Source organism: Linderina pennispora (genome assembly GCF_002104995.1).
Source record: "Linderina pennispora strain ATCC 12442 chromosome Unknown DL89scaffold_11, whole genome shotgun sequence".
Taxonomy (NCBI): domain Eukaryota; kingdom Fungi; phylum Kickxellomycota; class Kickxellomycetes; order Kickxellales; family Kickxellaceae; genus Linderina; species Linderina pennispora.
The window spans coordinates 659,561-682,348 of NW_024468259.1; the positions used below are offsets into that span (position 1 = coordinate 659,561).

General features: G+C 54.1%; 6 protein-coding genes across 6 annotated transcripts; 3 read left to right on the forward strand and 3 right to left on the reverse strand.

The window, feature by feature from the left end:
- Positions 1–57: 57 nt before the first annotated feature.
- DL89DRAFT_294541 (P-loop containing nucleoside triphosphate hydrolase protein) lies at positions 58–4,060 on the forward strand (the record flags this gene model as incomplete). The annotated part of the gene is made up of 13 exons (XM_040890526.1): positions 58–204; positions 367–587; positions 643–705; positions 734–884; positions 1,379–1,522; positions 1,551–1,802; positions 1,855–1,980; positions 2,009–2,168; positions 2,278–2,330; positions 2,376–2,489; positions 2,550–2,882; positions 2,926–3,232; positions 3,282–4,060. The coding sequence occupies 13 exons, from the start codon at positions 58–60 to the stop codon at positions 4,058–4,060; spliced, it is 2,850 nt and encodes a 949-aa protein (XP_040741871.1).
- A 179-nt stretch (positions 4,061–4,239) lies between these two features.
- Positions 4,240–5,102, reverse strand: DL89DRAFT_294542 (uncharacterized protein; the record flags this gene model as incomplete). The annotated part of the gene is made up of 3 exons (XM_040890527.1): positions 4,240–4,786; positions 4,818–4,937; positions 4,993–5,102. 3 exons carry the CDS (start codon positions 5,100–5,102, stop codon positions 4,240–4,242), a joined length of 777 nt encoding a protein of 258 aa, XP_040741872.1.
- A 2,935-nt stretch (positions 5,103–8,037) lies between these two features.
- Positions 8,038–8,725, reverse strand: DL89DRAFT_40186 (uncharacterized protein). The gene is made up of 2 exons (XM_040891631.1): positions 8,223–8,725; positions 8,038–8,125 (listed from the first exon to the last, which is right to left on the reverse strand). Exon 1 carries the CDS (start codon positions 8,674–8,676, stop codon positions 8,263–8,265), a length of 414 nt encoding a protein of 137 aa, XP_040741873.1. The 5' UTR covers positions 8,677–8,725; the 3' UTR covers positions 8,038–8,125; positions 8,223–8,262.
- Positions 8,726–8,842: 117 nt separating this feature from the next.
- On the forward strand, positions 8,843–15,954 carry DL89DRAFT_269171 (Sec63-domain-containing protein; the record flags this gene model as incomplete). Its single annotated transcript, XM_040888192.1, is given in 57 exon segments — positions 8,843–8,849; positions 9,070–9,273; positions 9,314–9,558; positions 9,593–9,700; positions 9,735–9,880; positions 9,969–10,101; positions 10,123–10,245; positions 10,276–10,344; positions 10,369–10,569; positions 10,591–10,647; positions 10,672–10,725; positions 10,747–10,881; positions 10,903–10,962; positions 10,990–11,160; positions 11,185–11,334; positions 11,356–11,439; positions 11,459–11,461; positions 11,501–11,517; positions 11,545–11,764; positions 11,798–11,869; positions 11,894–12,042; positions 12,064–12,125; positions 12,147–12,180; positions 12,202–12,207; positions 12,250–12,255; positions 12,298–12,316; positions 12,338–12,370; positions 12,395–12,403; positions 12,437–12,569; positions 12,591–12,619; positions 12,662–12,730; positions 12,752–12,838; positions 12,875–12,910; positions 12,932–12,943; positions 12,965–13,021; positions 13,052–13,078; positions 13,109–13,131; positions 13,204–13,264; positions 13,340–13,423; positions 13,472–13,600; positions 13,640–13,704; positions 13,747–13,822; positions 13,844–13,963; positions 13,988–14,065; positions 14,087–14,176; positions 14,204–14,233; positions 14,258–14,328; positions 14,365–14,410; positions 14,447–14,533; positions 14,558–14,601; positions 14,641–14,647; positions 14,672–14,719; positions 14,750–14,782; positions 14,829–15,236; positions 15,262–15,311; positions 15,340–15,444; positions 15,470–15,954. The coding sequence occupies 57 exon segments, from the start codon at positions 8,843–8,845 to the stop codon at positions 15,882–15,884; spliced, it is 5,097 nt and encodes a 1,698-aa protein (XP_040741874.1). The 3' UTR covers positions 15,885–15,954.
- Positions 15,955–15,974: 20 nt separating this feature from the next.
- On the forward strand, positions 15,975–16,382 carry DL89DRAFT_40205 (uncharacterized protein). Its single transcript, XM_040891632.1, has one exon. The coding sequence runs from the start codon at positions 16,008–16,010 to the stop codon at positions 16,215–16,217; it is 210 nt and encodes a 69-aa protein (XP_040741875.1). The 5' UTR covers positions 15,975–16,007; the 3' UTR covers positions 16,218–16,382.
- A 1,710-nt stretch (positions 16,383–18,092) lies between these two features.
- DL89DRAFT_275529 (oligopeptide transporter) lies at positions 18,093–20,793 on the reverse strand (the record flags this gene model as incomplete). Its single annotated transcript, XM_040889318.1, has 6 exons — positions 18,093–18,151; positions 18,385–19,730; positions 19,780–20,306; positions 20,353–20,481; positions 20,570–20,626; positions 20,752–20,793. The coding sequence occupies 6 exons, from the start codon at positions 20,791–20,793 to the stop codon at positions 18,093–18,095; spliced, it is 2,160 nt and encodes a 719-aa protein (XP_040741876.1).
- Positions 20,794–22,788: the final 1,995 nt, after the last annotated feature.

A 22,788-nucleotide genomic window follows, 5' to 3' on the forward strand; every position in this document is an offset into this window, starting at 1 on the left:
CCGCTACCAAACTGGCACCGATACATAAAGCATGCAGTGCCAGAGCGCACACTGCATATGGCACTGGCACGTACATTTGCTCCAGAGCTGCTCAGCCAGCTTGCACTGTCGATAGTGTTCACGACGCTGTCGTTCTCGGGCCCGTTTTTCATGCAGCGCATTTTGTGGTCGATCCAAGAGCACCAGAAAAACCCGGCGCGTCGCGTGCCATATATGTGGATGCTGTGGGGCTTTTGGCCACAATGACATTGCGGTCGCTCACAAAAAACCACGCATTGTGGGTGGGCCGCAAAATCTGCTTCCGGCTGCAGTCGTTTCTGGTGGCAGAAATAACCGACAAGGCTCTGCGTCGCCAAAAGGCACCAGGCTGGTGGACCCGACCATGTGAGCGCCGAGGGCAAATTGGCTAGCATTCTGACCTCAGATTTCCACGGCGAATCGCCGGCGCCGCGTCGTAGCATGAGCGATCTGTACTCGATTCCGCTCCAGTTTGCTATCGGGGCCTGGTACTTGTACAGCCTGCTTGGGGATCCCGGCACTAGTGGGCCTGGCTCTGACTGCGCTTTACTATCCGGTGTCTGGGACGAGTAATTGCAATGCTGTCATCATATAACCAGGCGGGTTTTGAAATACAGCGACCAGCGTCCTATCGATGATCACCGAGATGCTGAAGGGCATGCGTGCAGTCAAGCTGTTTGGCTGGGAGTCGCGCTTCACTCAGGCCATTTCTCAGAGCCGGTCCCAGCAACTGCGTGGAAGTGTGGCTGCTATATCTAGTTACATTGCCGATAAACTTGGTGGTGTGGACGACGCCCAACATTATTTTCATTGTGGTGTTTGGCATCAATATCGGTATTCTGGGCCAGAAACTGACGGCCGATATCGTCTTCCCTTCCTTGGCCGTGTTCTATATGATCAGCAACTCAGCTGAGCAACATCTCGGACTTTTTTGTTCCGGATGGCTAGCTTGTATGTTGCGCTCTCCAGGGTCAGCGAGTTTTTGCATGGCGGCCACATGCAGCCACTTGATGAGACGGATTGACATTAGTAGTGGCTCAGCAGGCAACTGGCCCGAGGTTGGATTTGTGGAAGCCGATCTTCCACTGGGACATCACAGCGGCCGGCAAACAGCAAACTCTAGACTGTGCAGTGGTGAAAAAACATGCCCTGTCCATTTCCGGGGAGTCTACTGAGCAATCGCCTTTGCTTGTGCCGTGCAGCAGAAACAGCAGCTCCGGCATACTCTCAGCCAGCAACGTGACATGCATGTCTGACTCGAGCACCCTCTCCCGGGCGCAGTTTTCACTGAAGAGCATTTCTGCCAAATTCCCCTTCGGGTGGCTTCTCGATTATCACTGGTCCGACAGGAAGCGGAAAGTCGTCGCTTCTCTCGGCACTGGTGGGCGAGATGAAACTGACCAGTGGCAGAATAGTGCTTCCGGTCGCCGACGCTTTCCTTGCAGATGCCCGTCATGGCAGCCACTACCGTGACATCATCGCACTGACAAGACAGCAGCATATCGTTTACAGACATCGCCTATGTTGCGCAGGAGGCATGGCTGCGCAATGCGACCATCAGGGATAATATTTTGTTTGGCAGTGGCTACGACCAGATGCGGTACGAGGAGGTTTTGCGTGTTTGTGCGCTGAAGCCCGATCTGCGCATTTTCCCAGCCGGCGACTTGACTGAAGTAGGCGAGCGCGGCATTGCCCTGTCTGGCGGCCAAAGGCAGCGGGTTGCACTGGCTCGTGCTGTGTATTCAAGCAAGCAGATTCTGCTGATTGACGACTGCCTATCTGCCGTTGATGCAAGCACGGGCCGCCATATCTTGCATGAGTGTCTGACTGAACAAGTCGCCGCTAATGCATGGCCGGACTCGCATCTTGGTTACCCACCATGTCTTGGCGTGTCTCAAGCACTGCGATTATGTCTTGGTTCTTCGTGGTGGCCAGGTGGCGCTACGTGGATCGCCCCAGGAAGTCCAGGCGTCTGGTTTCTTTTCGGAAGATCCTGGGTGAGCTCGACAAATATGACGCAGAAGGTAGCAGCGACACCACCATGATCGGCAAGTCAACTAGTGGAATCAGCGACTTCACGTCTGAAGATACCTACAACGCTGAGCGACACACTAGGACCAGTGCAGTCACTCCAGTGGTCAACGATGTGCGTAACTCCGGATATGTAAAGCCCCATATATGGTTTCCGGTATATTCGCGCCTGTGGCTCGGTCTGGTTCTGGTCTACGCTGGCATTCCTGATGGTGGCCTCGTGCATAGTAGACACGTCGGAGGAATTCTGGATCAAAATCTGGATCAACTCCCTCAACGATGTAACAGACACATCGCCCATTCCAGCCGCACACCAGTCTCTCCAGCCTCTTGTCCGGTACTTGTCCAGTAGTGCAGCTGAGCCTGGTCCGGAACACTCGACTGCATTTTGGCTGTCATGGTTTGTGGCGATCGGGTTCTTCGTCAGCGCGATGCGTCTGGTAAAGTGGGTATTTGGGATCTGGGGAGGAATGCAGGCGTCGCATTCCATGCACACCCAGTTGCTCCACAGGGTGATCCACGCGAACGGCCGCTTCTTTGACACAACGCCGATCGGCCACATCATCAGCCGGTTCGCACAGGACATCAGGACCGTCGACGAGCTGCCAATCGAGACCATCAGCTCGGCATTGTCGCAACTCACCTATTCCTTAATTGTCCTGGCCATCATCACCTACGTCACTCCGCCATTTGCCATCGTTGCTGTGGCGGTAACAGCCGGCTATGGGTTGATCGCCAGATACTATTTAGGTGCTCAGCGTGAATTGAAGCGCATGGAGTTGGTGACAATGGAGCCGCTGCTGTCGCTGTTCAGCGAGGTCATTGGCGGAGCTGTCTCCATCCGCGCCTTCGGTGCCCAAAACATGTATATCAAAGGAGGCTATGGGCCGGATGGACTTCCACAACCGGCCGTTTTACCTGATGTGGGCGGCAAACCGTTGGCTAAGCACGAGTATCGAATGCCTGTCGTTGATTATCTCGTTTGCCACTGCAGTGGGCCTATTTCTTAGGCTGGACTCGATTGATTCGGGAATTGCCGGGTTTGTGCTCGTGTTTGCCACCGGATTCACTGATGCCCTAATGATGTCAATTCGCAGCTATTCTAACTGCGAGCAGCAACTTGGATCAGTCGAGAGAATCGACGGCTATTTGAACATTGAGCAGGAGCACCATGAGGACAAGGGTATCATTGTCTCCTTCTGACTGGCCACAGCATGGAGCCATCACTGTAGATGGCCTGGTCGTCGAGTACACACCCGGAGTGCCTGTTTTGCAAAGCCTGACATTCCATGTCAATGCGGGAGAGAGGATTGGCGTAGTTGGACGCACTGGCGCCGGCAAGTCAACGCTTTCGCTTGCATTCTTGCGGTTTGTGGAGGCGGCTCAAGGTCGGATAGTCGTGGACGGAATCGATATTTCGCAGATTGGGCTAGAGCGTCTGCGCAATGCTATTACGATTATCCCACAGGATCCGGTGTTGTTCCATGGCACGATTCGGTTCAACCTCGATCCATTCGATGAGTGCCCTGACGAAATTCTGCTGGATGCACTGCGCAGGACATGCTTGCTTCGAGATGAATCCCGTACTGACAATGGTGGTATTGTAATGGATATCCGTATGCCTGGCGTCATTGGCAGCCTGGAAGATAAAGTGGAGGAGAATGGTCAGAATCTATCTCTGGGGCAGCGCCAGCTGGTGGCGCTGGCAAGGGCGCTGGTGCGCCGCTCCAAGATCATTATCATGGACGAAGCCACTGCATCTGTTGATTTTGACACCGATAGCCGGTTCCAGCGCTCGGTTTGCACCTCAGAGTTTGCTGGGTCGACGCTGTTCTGCATTGCTCATCGACTGCGGACTATCATCAACTATGACCGCGTGCTGGTGCTGGACAAGGGCAAGATTGCCGAGTTTGACACTCCTGCAGTGCTTCTGGGGAAGCGCGACAGTATGTTCAGGACACTGTGCCAGCAGAGCGGCGAATTCGATCAGCTTATAAAATGTGTGTGCTGAAGTGCTGTTCTGTGAAATATACTATTGGTGCTATTGACAGCATTCGGGCTAACGGCAGGTGAAACTGTGGATATCTACAAAAACATCTGTGGCTGTTTCCATCATATAATCCACAGGGCGATCTCTGTTAGTCTGCACTGACGTCAGTGTGGGAAGCAAAAACCAAAGCAGTCGACAGCTTATCCGGGTATGCTTCTATGCTCTTCCCACTTGCGCACCTGCTCTATCGGCAGAATGCGTGGCGACACAAGATACGACCTTGGGCCTCTGAGGCTGATGTCGCCCAAATCTGACATGGACACCGCCCCAACCCCGACCGCAGCTTTCCCCCACCGCGCCCCCTGCCCATCGCCGCGATACCTGCCCATCAACACCGACTTGACGTATTTGACCTTGTGCTGCCAGAAACTAAGCCGGCGGATCCCGCCCGCCGTCACTGGCACCAGCACGCCGCGCCGATTCCACGGATGCTGGCTCCAATGCGCCCGAAGGCCCTCGAAGCTGGCAAACGACGCACTGCACATGGCCGTCGGGCACTGGTATCTCTCCGGCACTGTCGGCTGCCCATCCACTGTTGCCACCACAAAGTAGTCGTGATGTAAGCCGCGCATCTGCTGGGGGCATCGGGAACAATGCGATCCAGCAGCTCCGTCACGCGCGCTGTTGGCGATGGCGGGCACTGGGTTAAGTCCGACATGCTGCGCACACTTCGCCGTGTCTGATATGCTGACTACAGTCGGAGAGCTAGGACTCAGACGATGCCTCCCAGGATTCAGTGTCTTTGCGCTGCATGCGCTGCTGCATCAGTACGTCCAGTGCTGGAACTGACGTGGTTATTGGTGCCGGTGCGTCCACACGCGTAATCACCGGCCGCGGGCTTGGCATTACGCTGTTTCCGGCGTGTGGATCCGCTCAGTATCGAAAAATTCGACTGCCGCCGGCTGTTTGCCGATGCTGATCGCCGCAGCCCCTTGATTCGCTGGATGCTCGGGAACTCCAGGGACCCCCGTAGTGACTGCGCGCTAGTCTCACTGTCTGCCATGTCTGGCGTAAATAACTTTATATGTACAAAAAATAGACTGCTGCGGCTGGAATAAGACCTCAGAGGAAACAAAGAAGGTGGTGGCGGGCGAAAGGTGCCGGCGTAGAAATTTGCAAACAAGCTTCCACTTTTGTATATATGCGCTCAGCGTCCTTATTCTGACATCTCTTGAAGCCACCTTGTCACAGTGGGGAGAGGCAATCCATGCCTGATAAAGCCTTATGCACCTGGTGGGCGATTCACCTGTTTTTTCCCATCAACGAGGGGGTTGTCACATGAGTACAGCTGATGTCCTGGCTGCATTATTCGCCGCTCACTCCTCTCGCCCAAGGTTGGGAACACCTGCTGTTTGCCAGCACATTGCTGACCCGGTGGCCAGCTGCTTGTATTAAATTCCAATATACCCTGAGGTCACAGTATACCGGTACATTGCCTCCACTGTCTATAGAATGTGCCTTGTTTATTAGTCTTGTCATCTGCCTGCATCATTCGCTGGCAGCCGGAAATTACTCCCGAAGCCAGCTGAGAACAAAATAATCTCTGCCTGCGCATTTGTCCAGACTGGTACTAATTCGGGAACAGGCTCCAGTCTATGCGTGGACAAACCTGCATGTCTTTAAAGAGCCACGCCAAGGAATTAATTCGGGGGAGGAAGCGGAGCGGAAGGCAGTGCTGATGACATGGGTCATGCTCATAACACCTTGTGACATGGAGCATAAGCTGCCTGCATAAATGTTGCTCAGATTCATTGATTTAATTGGCACTATGACTTCCTCCTGGCTGGCTATGCCATTACAGCTATTCAATATCCGGCCTCGGCAATGAATGGTGTCGAGCATATGTCGTAGGTTGTCGGCGGTGATCGATGCACTCATTTGCCTAGGAGAACTAGTAACTAAACTGCAGCCCCCTTACACTCTTACCTGCTGCTCCAAGGGCGAAGGCTCCTCCTAGCTTTTTAGGGTAAGCTATTGACTAACCTGATACACTCTCATTGTGAGAAGCACTAGGTGGCTGATAGTCTGTAGTACCGCCTGTGCCAGAAGCTATTTCCATTTTCTGCTCAATTTTTTCGCTTACTACGGTTTCCGTTGTTTTGGTCGACTCTTTTTTATTAGTCTCAGGACCGATGGCCTACATTGAGATACCTGTTGCTCTCGGTTGCGAAATATACCTGGATTGTACATGAGATTGGGGATATTAAATATCCTCTTCTTCCTTCCACTTATGTCAGCTCTGGTCCAGAAATAATGTGCAGTTTATATAGATTGATGGGAAGCAGCGAGTATATCTGCTTATTCTGAATAAAATGTGCTTTAGTGCTTATAAGTGTGCCAGCTAAGCCAATCGTTAGGATTCAGCTATTAGCTGTACGTTTACCAGCTGGCCCCATTCATATGGATAGCTACCCTCTTTCTTATTTTCATAATCCACATTGTTTAGACATTTAAAAGTGAAGGCGGTTGAATGATGATGTTGAACATCCCAGCAACAGTAAAACATGAAATTCTGGACACGCTTAAAATAAATTAGCAAAATGCTATTGAAAGCAGAGGCATCTGCAACGAAGAGATGCTGCACCTGCTTTACAGTCTACCTCACCAAGAGAAGACCCATGAGGTGCCCCTTCCTATGCAAAACTTCTGCAGGTAGGGCAAGGAAACAAGATATATTTATTGCACCATGTCCCTGTGGTTGGCACATAGCGTACTCTGCTTCAAAGCTGTTGAGTAAAGAAGTGTGAAACTGTGGAACTTTACAAAATGTGACACAGCATCTAACCCTTAGTAGCACTGAGTGCTGTTTATTCATCCTGGGATATCGGGGAAGGCAATTCATAGTGAGGGATAACTATGGATGAGTTTCTCCAGACGCTTCAGCTGCCTCAGCAATGGCCAGGACACTACCTATTGAGCTGCATTTCCCTTGCTGGAATTCATATCCCCTTTCCTGAATGCAAGCTTCATAAAAAAAGAATTCTTTTGGTGTGGCAGGAATTCAACAGTAGTGAAATAGCCTGGAAATATACCTAGGCGAAAAGTGAAATAAGAGCAGAATATACTTTTGAAGAATGGTGTGAGCCATGGAAAGCAACTAGCAAGTAAATTATCATGCTGAAGTATTCTGCTGAAATATTCTGCTAGCTAAGCACTGGCACCCAGAACAAAAGCCATGCTAGTAACCAGTCGCTTCTAGACTTGCACTCGGAGTAGAACGCAAAGATAGGTTTCACTTGAGCTGGGTTTATCATCAAAAACAATGTTGCCTGCCTTTCTGCCAATTTCCAGCAGAAAAATCAGCCTACTCGCAATGGCCTGACAATTTCATTAAAATACATCCCAGTATCCTACTTCATCTTTGCCACATACTTGAGAATTAAGTAGAATATAATGTGCACGGGTAATTAGATAAATTTACAAACTAAGCGCAGAGTCCAGTAGTCGCTGCCAATTCATGTGTATCCGAGCAGCACCCTGAGCTCAACCAGCGTCCTCCATATCCTGCTTCGACATGGCATCGGCCGAGCCTGTATTTCCTTGCTCGTTGATGATCCTCAATAATCCCGCTGCTACTACTTGTGAACAATGGCCGCTGGGCAACAGCCACTGCAGCACTGATGTTCGACGGCGCCGTATTCATGTACCTTGTGCATATGGTAGATATGGGCAGACCGCTTATCGCACAAGGTGCCCGCAGGTCGTGCACTTTTTGGCCTTGACAACCGGCAAGCCAGGGATTTTCTGGATACGCGTGCCCCTGCACGACTCTAGCCCACACCTTGTAGCTTGCTGCGTCGTGGGGCGATGACTGGTGATTCCTCGAGAAAGCGCTTGGCAGCGGTAATGGTTCTATTGGAGGGCATAAATTTGCGCGGCGAATGTGGATGGCTAACGCACCAGACAAAAGTGCTTGCGGATCTCGGGCATTATTACGGCGTATCGACACATGTTGCAAATAACCAGGCGTGTCGGGGCATGGAGGTATAGGCCAAGTTTTCCGAGCGGTGTGCTGGCATCCAGTTCCTAAATAAAAAACCAAAAACCAGGAGGCTGGAGTTGCCTGATTTAGTGACCATGTCACTGCGCAGCCCCAGTGGGCTAAAAGCAGAAAATAGCATACCTGACTGTCCTCCTCCGCACCAGCACTAGCCACAGCCTCGTTATTTGATGGTGCGGGTTTCTCTGTTGATTTCGCGGCAGGGGTTTGCAGGCTGCTGCCCGTGTTCGTTGGACGGTATCTTTGACTCTGGTTTCTGGTCGAGCCTCCTACGCGCCTCCTCCATGCACGCCTGGCAGTGGTATTTGTGGACGCTAATCATATTGACAATTGTAATGTCTTTGCCACAAAGGCACTCGACGCGGTTATCAGCGTGCTTTTGGAACTCAATAACGACCTTGCCCAGGAACTTTATTCGCACGACGGGCAGGTGAGAGACGCGGTGGCGGTAGAGCTTCAGGCTGGTTTGGAATATTTCGCCGCAGTCGCGGCACCCGAATCTGCCATGGGCATGTCTGCCGCGGATGCCATAGTTGTCACGGATGGGTTTGGAGGTTGTTGGAATATCGTCGGTCATATTGGCAGCGGAAGAGTACGCGGTTAGTAAAAAGGCAATGGAAAACAGCGGGGTGGAAATGGCGGTGGTAGCGAGACTCGTTGTTTTTATGTTTGTCTATTTAACTGTCTAGTTGTGGAGAGTATGCACGTGGAAAGTCTGGCATTTCCAGAGGAGGGAGGTAGGGATGGGTGGTGATCATTTTGCGTATACCTGGCACTTTTGAAAAGTTTCAAAGCGACAAAAAAGTTTCAAATAAAAGTCCCAAAATATCGCACCCCTGCACACTGTGTAAACTCAAAAACGATCCGATTTTTATATCTGCACGCGTGATACAACGAAATTTCAACTCCGTTATTTACATTTCCAATTCTTTACAAAAAAAACATATAAAAACGACGCAAGAAATGCCAGAGGAGCTCACCAAGGAGCAGCAGAAGCTGTACCAGTACGCTGGCAATTCAAATCTCGTACTTCAGTCTGACCGCTCCGGGCTGGCGCGGCGGGGCGAGCGCGGCAAGGAAGTCGAGTCATTGTATGGCAAAATCGATGCGCGCGACATGGGCGCTAATGTGCGGCATGAAGCGCCCCCCAAGGCGCCGACACAAGGCAAAACCAGTTCAGAGGAACTCCGCAGCATCGAGCGCAAGCGGCAGAGGACGCGAGCAGCGCGCCCTGCGGACAAACTATGGATACACGAATATTCTGGCGGCAACCGAAGACATCGAGGGTGTAGCGTATCGCCCGCGGTCGCGCGAGACGCGACGCGTCTGGGAGATGATATTGGCACAGGCGCGGAAATACCTGGGCGACCAAGCACCCGAGGTCCTGATGTCGGCGACCGACGAGGCACTGGCTGTGCTGAAGAACGATAATGTCAGGGAGCGCGAGAAGAAAAAGCAAGTGAGAAGCCCTTTTTGGCGCCAGCGTTCCGGAGACTGAGTTCAGCGTGTTTATTCAGCTGGCACGCCAGATCACTGACTACGAGGATGAACCCATGGAGGTTGATGCAGGCAGGCCGGATGCGCAGTCGGGCATGGCTGTAGTCTTTGATGGCGAGGAGGAGGAGGAGGAGGCAGGCAGGGCAGTTTGTTGTCGATGGCGAGAGCAGCGGCAGCGACAGCGAAGATGACGAGGACAGAAAAGCGCCAGAAGATCATGGCTCCGATGTTGGCAGCGTCCAGGGCGATGATGAGGCAGGCGGATACCGGACAGTCATCCACGGGTATCATGAGAAGAACGCGCGGAAGCTGAAACCAGCGCAATGCCGAGCAGGCCACAGCTCTAGCGGCCGCAGCATCGACGACTACCAGCTTCGGCAAAGACGCTGCAGACGATGGCTCTGACACAGAGATGGTCGATGCCCCGGACCGGCTGCCGCCGCGCAGCATCGATGCGTTCTGGCTGCAGCGTGAGATCGGTAAACACTTCCCTGACCACATGGCTGTGCAAGAGAAGACGCGTGAGGCGCTGCGGCTGCTGGCGAATCGGCGGCTGGCGGCGGGCGAGCTGGAGAACGAGCTGGCGGAGCTATTCGACTACGACCATTTCGAGACGGTGCAGGTGCTGGTGCAGAACCGTGAACTGATCGTATGGGGCATGAAGCTGGCGCGGGCAGAGGCGGAGGACGACTCGCAGCAAAAGACAGGGATTGAAGAGGAGATGCGCGAGAATGGGCTAGGGTGGATTGTGGATGCGCGCAATGGTATCGAGGCACAGCAACAGCCGCCACAGCAGCCGCCACAGCAAAGGCAGAGTGCGAGCAGCCAGGACGTGGTCATGGAGGAGGCCAAGGCAAATGAGCCCAGGGATTTTGAGCCCAGGCAGACCATTGATCTTGCAGAGTTGGCGTTTACGCAGGGCGGGCATTTGATGACCAATGAGAAGTGGGTGCCACCCAAGGGCGCCGAGAAGGTTGTCATGCCCGGGTATGAGGAGATCCGCGTACCAGCACCCGAACGGCCCCCGCCGGCGGGTGACGACGAGCCAATTGTATCGATCACCGACTTGCCCGAGTGGTCACGCACAGCGTTCCCCGGGGCCAAGGAGCTGAACCGCGTGCAGAGCCGCGTCTACCCGATCGCCTTCCAGGCCGATGACAACATGCTGATCTGCGCGCCAACAGGTGCGGGTAAGACGAACTGCGCGGCGCTGACAATGATGCGGACGATTGGACAGTTCCGCGATTCAGCAACGGGCGAGATCAACGTGGATCAGTTCAAGATGGTCTATATAGCGCCAATGAAGGCCCTGGTTGCCGAAGTGGCGGGGTCGTTCAGCAAGCGGCTGGCCCCGCTGGGGATATCGGTGGCAGAGCTGACCGGTGACTCGCAGCTGACAAAGCAGCAGATTGCAGCGACGCAGCTGATTGTGACGACGCCGGAGAAGTGGGATGTGATTACGCGCAAGGGCGGCGAGGGCAGCTACACGCAGCTGGTGCGGTTGGTGATCATTGACGAAATCCACCTGTTGCATGATGACCGCGGGCCAGTGCTCGAGGCGCTGGTGTGCCGGCTGCTGCGCACGCAGGAGCAGACGCAGCAGCGCGTGCGGCTGGTGGGCCTGAGCGCGACACTGCCGAACTACGAGGATGTGGCAACGTTTCTGCGGGTGCCGCGGGACCGGGCGCTGTTCCACTTTGATGCGCGGTTCCGGCCGTGTCCGCTGCAGCAGGAGTTTGTAGGCATAACCGAGAAGAAGCACATCAAGCGGCTGGAGCGCATGGACCAGGTGTGCTACGACAAGGTGAAGAAGCACGCGCAAGGCAGCCAGGTGCTGGTGTTTGTGCATTCGCGCAAAGGAGACTGTGCGCACAGCGCAGCGGCTGCGGGATATGGCGATTGAGGAGTCGCAAACAGGTCTGTTTGTCAAGACAGGCAGCGCGACCAGCGCAATTCTGGAGGATGCGGCAGAGTCAACGCGCGACCAGGCACTAAAGGAGCTGCTACCGTTTGGGTTTGGCTGCCACCACGCCGGCATGTCCAAGGCGGACCGCGGGCAGATGGAGGACTTGTTCGCAAATGGGCGGCTGAAGGTGCTGGTGTCGACGGCGACGCTGGCATGGGGAGTCAATCTGCCTGCCCACGCGGTGATTATCAAGGGCACGCAGGTGTACAATCCTGAGAAGGGCTGCTGGTGTGAGCTGTCGCCGCAAGACGTGCTGCAAATGCTAGGACGTGCGGGCCGCCCGCAGTACGACACGTTCGGTGAGGGCGTGATCATCACGAACCACGGCGAGCTGCGGTACTACCTGTCGCTGCTGAACCAGCAGTTGCCAATCGAGTCTCAGCTCATGTCGCGGCTCGCCGACGCACTAAATGCTGAGGTGGCGCTGGGCACGATCCGGTCGCGCAATGACGCGGTGGACTGGCTCGGATACACGTACCTGTATGTGCGCATGCTGCGAAGCCCGTCGGTGTACGGAGTGCCCGGTGGCGAGATCGATGAGGACCCGGCGTTGGTGGGGCGGCGTGCAGAGCTTGTGCATGCAGCGGCCGTGGAGCTTGCGCGTAGCGCAATGGTGCAGTACGACCACAAGACCGGGAGGCTCGCGTCCACCGATCTGGGACGCGTGGCGTCGCATTACTACATCAGCCACCGGTCCATGGCGGTTTACCAGCAGGACCTGCGCGCAGACGCCAGCGACATCGACATTCTGCGTGTGTTCTCTCTGTCTGACGAGTTCCGGCTGATTCCGGTGCGCGCCGAGGAGCGTGTAGAGCTGCAGCGGCTGCTGGAGCGCGTGCCGGTGCCGATGCGCGAGTCAGCCGACAGCCCGCAGGCCAAGATCAACGTATTGCTGCAGGCGCACATCGCCAGTCTGGGGTTGACGGGCTTTGCGCTGGTGTCGGATATGGTCTATGTGACGCAGTCGGCGGGGCGGATTTTCCGGGCGCTGTTTGAGCTGTGTCTGCGTCGCGGGTGGGCGCGGGCAGCGCACCGCGTGCTAGGTTGGTGCAAGCAGGTGGAACGGCGCATGTGGTTGACGATGACGCCGCTGCGGCAGTTCGGGCGGGCCTGCCCCACAGATCTGGTGCGGTCGGTTGAGCGCAAGCCGTTCCCGTGGGCGCGCTACGTTGACCTCTCGGCGCAAGAGCTGGGCGAGCTGGTCGGGTCGCCCAAGGCTGGTCGCCTATTGCACGGCCTGGTGCACCTGGTGCCGCGCCTGGAGGTTAGCGCGCACGTGCAGCCGCTGACGCGGTCGCTGCTACGGTTCGAGCTGCGGCTCACCCCTGATTTCCGGTGGCAGGACGCGGTGCATGGCGCGGCTGAGCAGTTCTGGATCTGGGTCGAGGATGCCGATGGCGAGCGGATGCTGCACTCGGAGCTGTTTGTGCTGAAGAAGCTGTATGTGGGGCAGGAGCACGTGACTGAGTTCACCTGCGCACTGACTGAGCCGCTGCCGCCGCAGTACTTTGTGTGCGTGACCAGCGACCGGTGGATCGGCGCTGAGACGCGCCTGGCTGTGTCGTTCAAGTACCTGAGTCTCCCGACAAGGCTATGCCGCCAACCGAGCTGTTGGACATGCAGCCGCTGAGGGTCTCGGAGCTGCATGACGCTGAGTTCGAGTGCGTTTACCAGGCTGCCGAGTCGCCAATGCAGCGCACCGGTGCCTTCAATGCAGTGCAGACCCAGGCCTTCCATGCGCTGTACCGCACCGACGACAGCGTGCTGATGGGTGCAGCGCCGGGCTCCGGCAAGACGTTGGCTGGGGAGCTGGCGCTGCTGCGGTTTTTCAAGCACGAGGCGCTGCGGGCGCGAGCTGACGGTGAGGCATATGTACGGCGGCGGGCTGTGTACCTGGCACCGTTTGCAGCGCTGGCGCGGGCACGAGCACATGAGTGGCAGCAGCGGTTTGCATCGCTGCAGGGCGGAAAGACTGTGGCGGTTCTGTCAGGCGACCTGGCCGGGCGACTTGAAGCGGATTGAGAACGCACACATTATTGTCTCTACGCCCGGGCCCTGGGATGCGTTGAGCCGCAAGTGGCGGGCGCGGCAGCATCACGCGGTGCGTGAGATCGGGCTGGTGATTGCCGATGAACTGCATTGGTGTGGCGGCGCCGGACTGGGCTCCGTCGATGATGTCGTCAGCGGCTCGGACTATGGTGCTGGCGCGGACCTTGTCGGCGACCAGCTGGCGGCCACATATGAGGTTGTTGTTAGCCGCGTGCGCTACATGGCGGCCGAGATCGAGCGGCCCATCCGCATCATTGCCCTGTCAGTCCCATTGGCCAATGCGCGCGATGTGGCTGCGTGGATCGGCGCTCCGCCATCGGCCGTGTTCAATTTCTCGCCGGCTGTGCGCCCAGTGCCTCTGGAGATCCATATCCAGACGTCAACCATTCCGCATTTTGCGTCGCGTATGGCAGCCCTTGCGGCACCGACGTACCGGGCCGTGTGCGGGGACCCGGTGGGCAGCCGGGCAGGGCAGTCGCGGGAGCCGGCGATTGTGTTTGTGCCGAGCCGCCGCCAGTGCCGCGTGGTGGCTGGCGAGCTGTTGACACTGGCGGCGGCTGATGGCGTGCCGGCCCGGTTCCTTCGGGCGGAGGCTTCTATTATTGAGTCGGCCATTGGACGGGTCGCGGACAAGGCACTGCGCGAGTTCCTGGCTTATGGTGTTGGGTACTACCATGAGGCGCTGACGGATGCGGACCGCCAGACCGTTACTGGTTTGTTCGAGGCGGGCGCCATTCAGGTTTTGGTGGCCAGCCGCGAGACCTGCTGGGCACTGGACTCGGTGCATGCGCAGACCGTGGTGATTATGGGCGCTGAACGCTATAGCGGCCGTGAGCACCGGTATGTCGACTACAGCATCCCTGATGTGTTGCAGATGATGGGCCGGGCGTCGCGCCCCGGCATCGACACGAAGGGCCTGTGCGTGCTGATGTGCATGGCGAACAAGCGCGAGCTGTACAAAAAGTTCCTGTACGAGCCGCTGCCGCTGGAGTCGCGGCTTGATGCGCAGCTGCACGATCCAATGAACAGCGAAATTGTGGCCAAGACGATCACCAGCAAGCAGGAGGCTGTGGACTACCTGACGTGGACGCTGATGTACCGCCGCCTGGTACAGAACCCGAACTACTACGGCCTGCAGGGCACGACGCATCCAGCATCTATCCGACTACCTGTCAGAGCTGGTCGAGTCGACCATCAATGACCTGGTGAGCGCCAAGTGCGTGACCTTGGATGACGACGAGGTTGGCGTGTCGGCGACCAACCTAGGCATAATCTCGGCCTTCTACCAGATCCGCTACCTGACTGTCGAGATGTTTGCGTTGTCCCTGGCCGCCAAGACGAAGCTGCGCGGCGTTCTTGACATTGTCTCGGCTGCTGACGAGTTCGAGGCGCTGCCGATCCGCCATCGCGAAGCCCATGTACTGAATAAGATTGCGCGGCGCTGCCCACTGGCGCTGCCATCGACTTCCAATGATAGCGACGACGGCCGGTGGAATTCGCCGCGCGTGCGCACCCACCTGCTTCTACAGGCGCATTTCTCGCGTCTTGCGTTGCCGGCGGATCTGGCGGCCGACCAGGCCTGGGTGTTGGCACGCGTGATGCCGCTGTTGCAGGCGCTGGTGGACGTGGCTGGGTCGATGGAGTGGCTAGGCGCCGGCATTGGCCTCTATGGAGCTGTCGCAGATGTGCGTGCAGGCCATGTGGGAGGGCCGCGATGCGCTTGGTCAGGCAGGTGCCGCATCTGGGCGGCTCTGAACGCCTGCAGATGTGCGAGTCCATGCAGGTCGACAGCGTCTTTGCTGTCATGGATATGGAGGATGAGGATCGGGCCAAGTTGCTCCAGGGGCTGGCGCCAAAGCCAGGTCGCCGAGGTCGCAGCCTATGTGAACCGGTATCCGAACATCGAAGTGGAGTTTGAGGTTGCTGGGGAGGTGCACGCCAATGGCATTGTTAGCCTTGTGTTGTCGCTGGACCGCGAGTGGGACGAGGAAGAAGAGGGAGATATTCCAGGCCCTGTTATTGCGCCGTTCTTCCCCTATGCGCGCGCCGAGGGCTGGTGGGTGGTCATTGCCGACGGCCAGACCCTGGTCAATGTGCGCAAGATCAGTGTCGGCAAGGAACTGCAACGCACGATCAAGTTTGCCGCGCCTGAAGTCGCCGGGCAGAGGAATCTGAAGATGTTCCTGATGTGCGATGGATATTTGGGGTGCGACCAGGAGCTGGATGTCGAGTTGGATGTGCTGCCGCCGGAAGAGGAGAGCGACAGCGAATAGGTAGAAATCGCTTCTTAACCTTTTTTTTATATTTGGATATTGCTGGAAAATGGATTTGCTCTATGCTGATCTCAATGTAGTACCTGCATGGTGCTGCAATATGTAGGAATGGGCTTTGCCTAAATGGATGGCAGCATGTCTGCATCTATGCATGTGGGGTTTATATATATCCCTCTGTATTTTCACTGGCATATAGTGAGGTTTCCAATAAGCATATATAAAAGGACTGAAAGAATGCATCCGGAACATACTACCCCAGTATTTCTGATTACGTGTACAGTGTTATTGCCAGGATTCAAATGGACCTTCCACTCCTTTGGACTCTTGCATTAGTAAAAGCGAAGCATTTACTCTCAATGCCATGGATACTCTCCAATGCGCAGTCTCTCTCTCACTGGTCCACTGGGGTTTGCTCTAATAGGCATGCCACCTTCCGCTAGTGTCATGGCAAATCACTGCTGCTCTTCTTTGTAGGTAAAAGCCCTTTCTTTAATTGCCAGCGTATTTGAATCCATACGTTTATTCATATCTATGCCCATGACTTTCAAGAGATACCTATTAAAAAAAGCGGCATGACAAAGAACATGCTGAATACAATTCAGAAAAGCTTTGTTAAAAACATTTCCGTGTGCAATGAAGGACCTGTTAGAACCTCAAGATCTGATTGCTGTGAACTACATTGCTTCTCACTCCGATGTTCACCTATCTTTTTATTCATCGTTTTTCTTTTTAGCTGTGCCACCAGAGCTACGGTATAAAACTTTTACGCTCGCCTTCCTTCTTCTTTAGCTTTCTTTGCATAAGTATAGTCCTTGCCTCTGTCGCTTTATGTTAATACTAAGCCTATTCTACCAGCGTGCTTCTGAACTGAGCTGCCCCTGTTCAAAGACTCATTCGGAATTTGTGATACACGAAAATACGCATTCATATATCAGATATTTTCGTTATTCATCTCTATCCTCTTATTTGGCTTTGCCGTTCTCTATCTCCTTACATCCTCCACCTTGTATTCTAGACCTTCAACGTAGAGGGGGTAAGGACATGGCAAGTATGTGTGCTTGCGTGTATGCCGTGTAGGTGGTTCTGTCAGCTTTGACACCTATCCCCACTCTGTAAGTCAATGCTACTTAATGTTGCACTGCATGTCTTTACTCATGGCAAGATCTCAAGAACAGCGCTTAGCTCACTCGAAAATACCGACAGCAGCTCATTTGCTAGCACGACTACAAAACTGTCGTTTTTCTCCAGCAGCCACGTTCGTTTGTAAGCTTTTCAATTGGCCGGATCGATTCGGGCTTGTCAAACTGGTTCATCTTGACATGCATTACGAGCATCCCTTCATCGAATCACTCTACATGTATCAAGCAACTATTGTGAATTGAGATCGAGGCTGTGGAAAACAGGAAGCATTTTGCCTGAGCATTCCCTGCCAGAAACCTGGAAAGGCCGCCATTTGTAACCAATTGAATACACTGCTGCTTTGTAAACATGATGGCGAGATATTGACACTGCTCTTTTGGCATCTTACATCTAGCTGCATCTGGTGTAACTTCGATGGCGTTTGGTAACGGTATCGTTTTTACTTCTCCCCTGTGGTTCTAACTCATGGTATCATTGCAGCAAACGCATTCGGTTCTCCCCTTGAGTACATTGTCTTCAAGTATACTGGCGAAAATATCGATCGCATCATGGCCAGGCTCCACAAGCTCAGAGAATGAAGTGCAGATGGTGGAGTCCCCCTCCAATCAGAAAGGCACCCAGACGCTGGGTCGTGAGAAGCGCAGGCTGTCTGATCGCTCCAACACAAGCGGTTCTTCTACTGGGCATCACAGCCCTAAGCAGAAGGTACATAGGGCTATACTCTGAGATAAACAGCTGATGATGCCAGTAGAGAGTAGTTCAGCAACTACCCGATGGGACCAGTCAATGATAGCAATCAATGTTGAAGGTATTAATTATGTTGCTCGTGCCCATGTTCAGCCCTTTTTGCACCAACCTCAGTTCCCTCAGTTTTGAAATTCATTCCAACAAATCCTACATACCAACCTCACGAACTACCCTTCACAACATTAATCTAGCCAACAAAACTGCCATTACAAGGTGTTTTCAGGTAGACACACCGGCGGTGTATGCATCCTGTAACGTATGTGTAGGCTTGGGGGCACATCGACTTTTGCGCTGGTTCTTGTCCTGTGCTGCTCAATTTTTTTACCGAATTCCCAAATAATCACCAGATGCAATTGATTTCTGCCTGGCCGCAGTCGTCACTATCAATCAAAAACATGCACTATGCTAACATCTATGCCAAGACTTTTGCACGAGTATAAGAATGCCAATAAAATCCTTGACAAGACAGGTCCATGTCCTTCCCCTCACCTTTGTGTTTCATTTTACTTTTTCTGCTTAATAACTTGTTGTGAGGTACGTAGAATTTGACAGCAGTTAACAAGATATACTTATTCGCGGACGGTAAGATAGCCACCAGTGCTGGCCAGCGGACAGTAGTCCTCCTTGTTGCCCCAGTATGCTGGCACGACTACATTCTGGAAGGCAAAGAATATCACGATTCCTGAGATGGCCAACCCGGAATCCAGTCCAGCAGATGTGGCAAAGGCATAGCGCTGCCACGCAACCCGATACAGCTTCTGCCACAAAGCAACAAGGAAGCACGCACCAATGAACCAGTTCACCAGCGTACCAGTGGGCATCGGCGGCATGCTGCCGGAAATGCTCATGATCACAGGGATGTGGACATGCTTCCAAATGCTGTTCGGGTAGCGCTTGTACAGGTACCAGAAGGGGATGGGGATAAGCACACCTAGGATGAAGAGATACAGCGCAGTGTGATACGGCGAGTCCCCTCCAAACATCCGGCCAGGACCGACCAGACCCCAGATGACGGACGCCGAGTAGAAGGTGTTGGCTGAACGGCAGGTCCATGGATACCCCTCGGGTGTGCACATGTTGTCGATGGAGTTCATCAGCCAGTATGCAACAAGCAGCTGCACCAAACCGGCAAGGATTGTGCCGACCATCTGCTGGATGAACATGTGGCGGGGCGGGATCTTCATGTAATGGCCGAGCTTTTGGTCGGAGACTAGATTCAGTGCCTGGGTCATGGTGATGTAGCCGTACACCTTGAACGTGACATTAGCGACAGGGTCTCCGGCTTTTCCGTAACCGATGATGAATTCGGTGATGATGTTGAGGCCCGGCTGCTGGTTGCTAATGGCCTGGATAATGCCAATCGGGATGGTGAAGATGAAGGGGATGACGGTAGCCAACACCATCCAGTACCAGTTCATGAGATGGAAGACCTCGCAGGTAACAATCGAGACGGAGAATGTGGCGACAAAGGTAGCCAGGTACCACCACTGCGGGACCTCCTCATAGTTGCGCATCAGCTTCATGTGGATGTCCTCGTCCATCGTGCGTGACTGGCGGAAGCGTCTGACGATGTCCTTTCCGTAGTGCAGGCCGACATAAACGAGCAGCGCCATGATCGCAGCAAAGCCGACACCGTACGTGTAGCCGAACATGTAGGTCATGCGCAGGGGGCCGTACTCGGCATACTTGACTGGGTCCAGCGTCTGGTGGGGTGTCATGATCTTCTTGATGTTGTACTTTGAGCCGTTGGGCAGGAAAAGCCCTGCAGTGTAAATCGGGTACAGCCCAGTGTCCCAGGTGTTGGCATAGTAGCCGGCGGGCGTAGCAATCCACGCCATGATCACAAAGCCGACGAACAGGTTGCAGGCCATGGGGAATGGGTACGAAATCGGGGACCCCATGTACGACGCAATCGTGGACCAGTCGAGGGTCAGGTTAAGCATGCCCAGACCAGAGTAACTGTCGCCGAGCTGCTGTCGCAATGACGTTGTTGGGCGCGGCAAGGCACAGAATCGGAATAGCAGTCAGCAGCGGCATGGCAAACCCAGGCACGAAGTACCATGCAAAGCTTGCAGCAAACGCAATCCAGAAGACCTTGGTACGCGACAGTTTTCCCCAGTTGGTAGTCTCGTGGAAGGTGCGGAACAGGGTGGCAGTGACCAGAGTGGTAGGCCACAGCATGGCCGACGGATACACAAGGAAACGGCGCGACAGACCAGCGAAAGAATAGCCCAGAAGCTGCGATGTCATCAGAAAGAGCAGCGAGGCGCCAAAGCCGAGGTCCGACTCGTACCACATCTTCTTGATGGTGACCACGTCGATGGCATAGGCAGACGTGGCACAGGCAGTGGCAGTGATGGTGAGCAGGACATGCTCCTTGATGTTGAACGGGCCTGGGTTCAGGGTCCACTTCCAGCCAAAGGTACTGAAGACCTTGGTGGGTAGGACCTTGGCCATCAGGTAGCCGCAAGGGAAGGAAATAATCTGAACGACAGATGCGCCGAGAGTCAGCTGGTTCTGGCGGAACCAGTAGAACTGGTTGACGAAGGCCAGGGCAGCACAGAAGATGACACCCAGGAACCAGGTGCGGAAAGGTCATTGACGGCAGGTCAGGGTTGTCCTTGTTGGACACCGCGATGCGCACAATTTCGAAGGGGGAGTCCTCGTCCTCCTCTTCTTCATTGAACTGGCTGTCCTTCTCAAGGCCGACCTTGGCCTCGGGGTCGCTCCATTGCCGGTGCTGAGCCTCTTGATGCTCCAGTTTCGGTGCTGTGCTCATGAGGAGGGAAGCTATTGACGATTACAGAGAAATGATACCGATATGGTAAGGTATTATCAGAAAAGACCAAGTAGAACTAGCAGGTAAGGAAAGAAAAATATGAGGGAATGTCTCAATAGACGGCTGCCAGGAACTGGAGAAAATTCGTCCATGGACGCTTCTCTTTATAGCGCCGCCCTGCTCTAGAATAGAAAATAGAACGCCGCGACATTGTCTGCTTCGCTTGAGCGCTTCTCCCCACATAATCGACAACAATTCATTCTATCCTGGACGAGTGCGCCGACAGGCTGCCCATGTAGACCAACCAAAACCTGCTGGCGGTGAGATACGCTGGCATTTAGCTGCCTAATCGACATACTGCACAGGTAGCGTTGTGATTTCTGTGCTTGCTGTCTTACAGGGTTGATCATTCCCTGGGCCAGGCGTCGGCGCACTCATGCACCCAGCTGTCTTGTTTGTCCATCCGCATACAAATATCCCTATCCCTCTCGGCCAGATTTTCATGTCAAGGCAAGCGCTAGTTTCTCACCCTCATCACATGCTTCCTGCCAGTTTGCCATGGAAAGAGAACCGAAAAAGGGAGGGATACCCGCGGCACAAATTGGTATTCTTTGTGGTCACGAACTGCGCGCTTGTAAACAAGCGATTCCCATCCATTATTATATTTGTGACCAGGCCTCATTGCTTTGAGGGGGTGTTTTTTAGTGCGTGCAGAGTCTGTTTGGCACCACCATCATCGAAATTCAATCGGTTGGTGCTGTCTTTATGCTTGTTCTCCTGCCTTTTCCAACTCTCGAAACCTACAGCCTATCCACATCTGCAGCTGGTAAATGTATGTAAGCGTCCATGTGCATAGCCCCACATGGCGAAGCAACGGCAGAGAACAGTAGGCATACTAGCCAGCGCTCGGCCAAGCTCAAAGCTGGCGAAAATGCATTGGATGGCAATCTTTTTCTCACATATGTAGCAGCGACAACAAATGAGCTACGTGAGAAATTCGCAAGACAGCAAAGGGGCAGTGGAATGAGGTGAGGATGGAGAACCTGCCGGTCGCGACGTATCCGAATACAAATCCGGGCAACCAGAATAATGGCCCTTCTATTTTGCAGTGCGATGGAGGGATAGACGCCGTTTGGCATGCACATGCATACCGGTTGGGAAGCTGCTTCTCGCAGGCTTATTTTGCAAATCGCAATAGCACTCTCTCTTCCGTGGAGAAACTTCTTGGCAAGTGGTTCATTACATGGCAATCACATTCGATCATTGTCGCAGACGTTCGCGTGATTCAGACACAACGCTGTATTCGCGCTCCTGTGGAATCGGCTGGTTTACGCCTCCCTTTATGCAGCGGACCACCCATCCCAGCTGAGGCTGACTTCTCTGGGCACTCCCCCGCCATACCTCAATACAGTCAAGATACATGTTGCTGTCGCAACTAAGCGCATGAATTGCGCACAGCACAGGCAGCGTTTGATTATCATGTGAGATGCGATTTCGCGCACCTCTTGTCAGTTGGAAAGGAAGCCAATGATGATTTTCTCAGCATCAGCATAGCATCCAACGAGGTTTTTGGGGCATTTCCGAGATAGATGGACAGCCATTCCCATTCTCTGTATCCTACCAAAGGCGACATGGATATGGAGAGATGGTGCAGAGAACGACTGTATATACGGCACAATGCGAACCTGTTCAGAGCAAGCATCAAAGGCTGAAGGAATGTTCGTTCGAAGTCGTAAGCATTCTAACCTATCCAAAAAAATATTCCCACAGAGACTCTTGAGAAAGTCCGCGACATCTGGACTTGCTGGTCAGCAGACAAGCAAAGCACCGGCTCAATACACTGACAGTGGAACATTATGCGCAACTGGTAGTCACCAAAGTATAGCTGCAGGTTCTAATAGCTACTGTGTAGAATAGTTTTTAAGCTGGAATAGTTGTGCAAAATGTCTAGCGGGCAGGGCTTACCATACCAACGAGCGATGGTGCAACTGGAGAGCGGCTCTGGCGTTAGACACAAATTGCATGCCCTCGATGATCGCTGTAAAAACAACCGAAGCAGCAATCACATGTGCATGAATTGCTGCAATCGCTGCCACAGGAGACAGAACTCAAATTGATTTGATTACATAGATTAACTCTCTTGCAAAGAGTTAGCAGGACAGGGTATATGCCGTGATTGTTAGAAGCATATGCCAAGCAGGGCATACCAGTCAAAACAAGGATTAGCGTAATGCAATG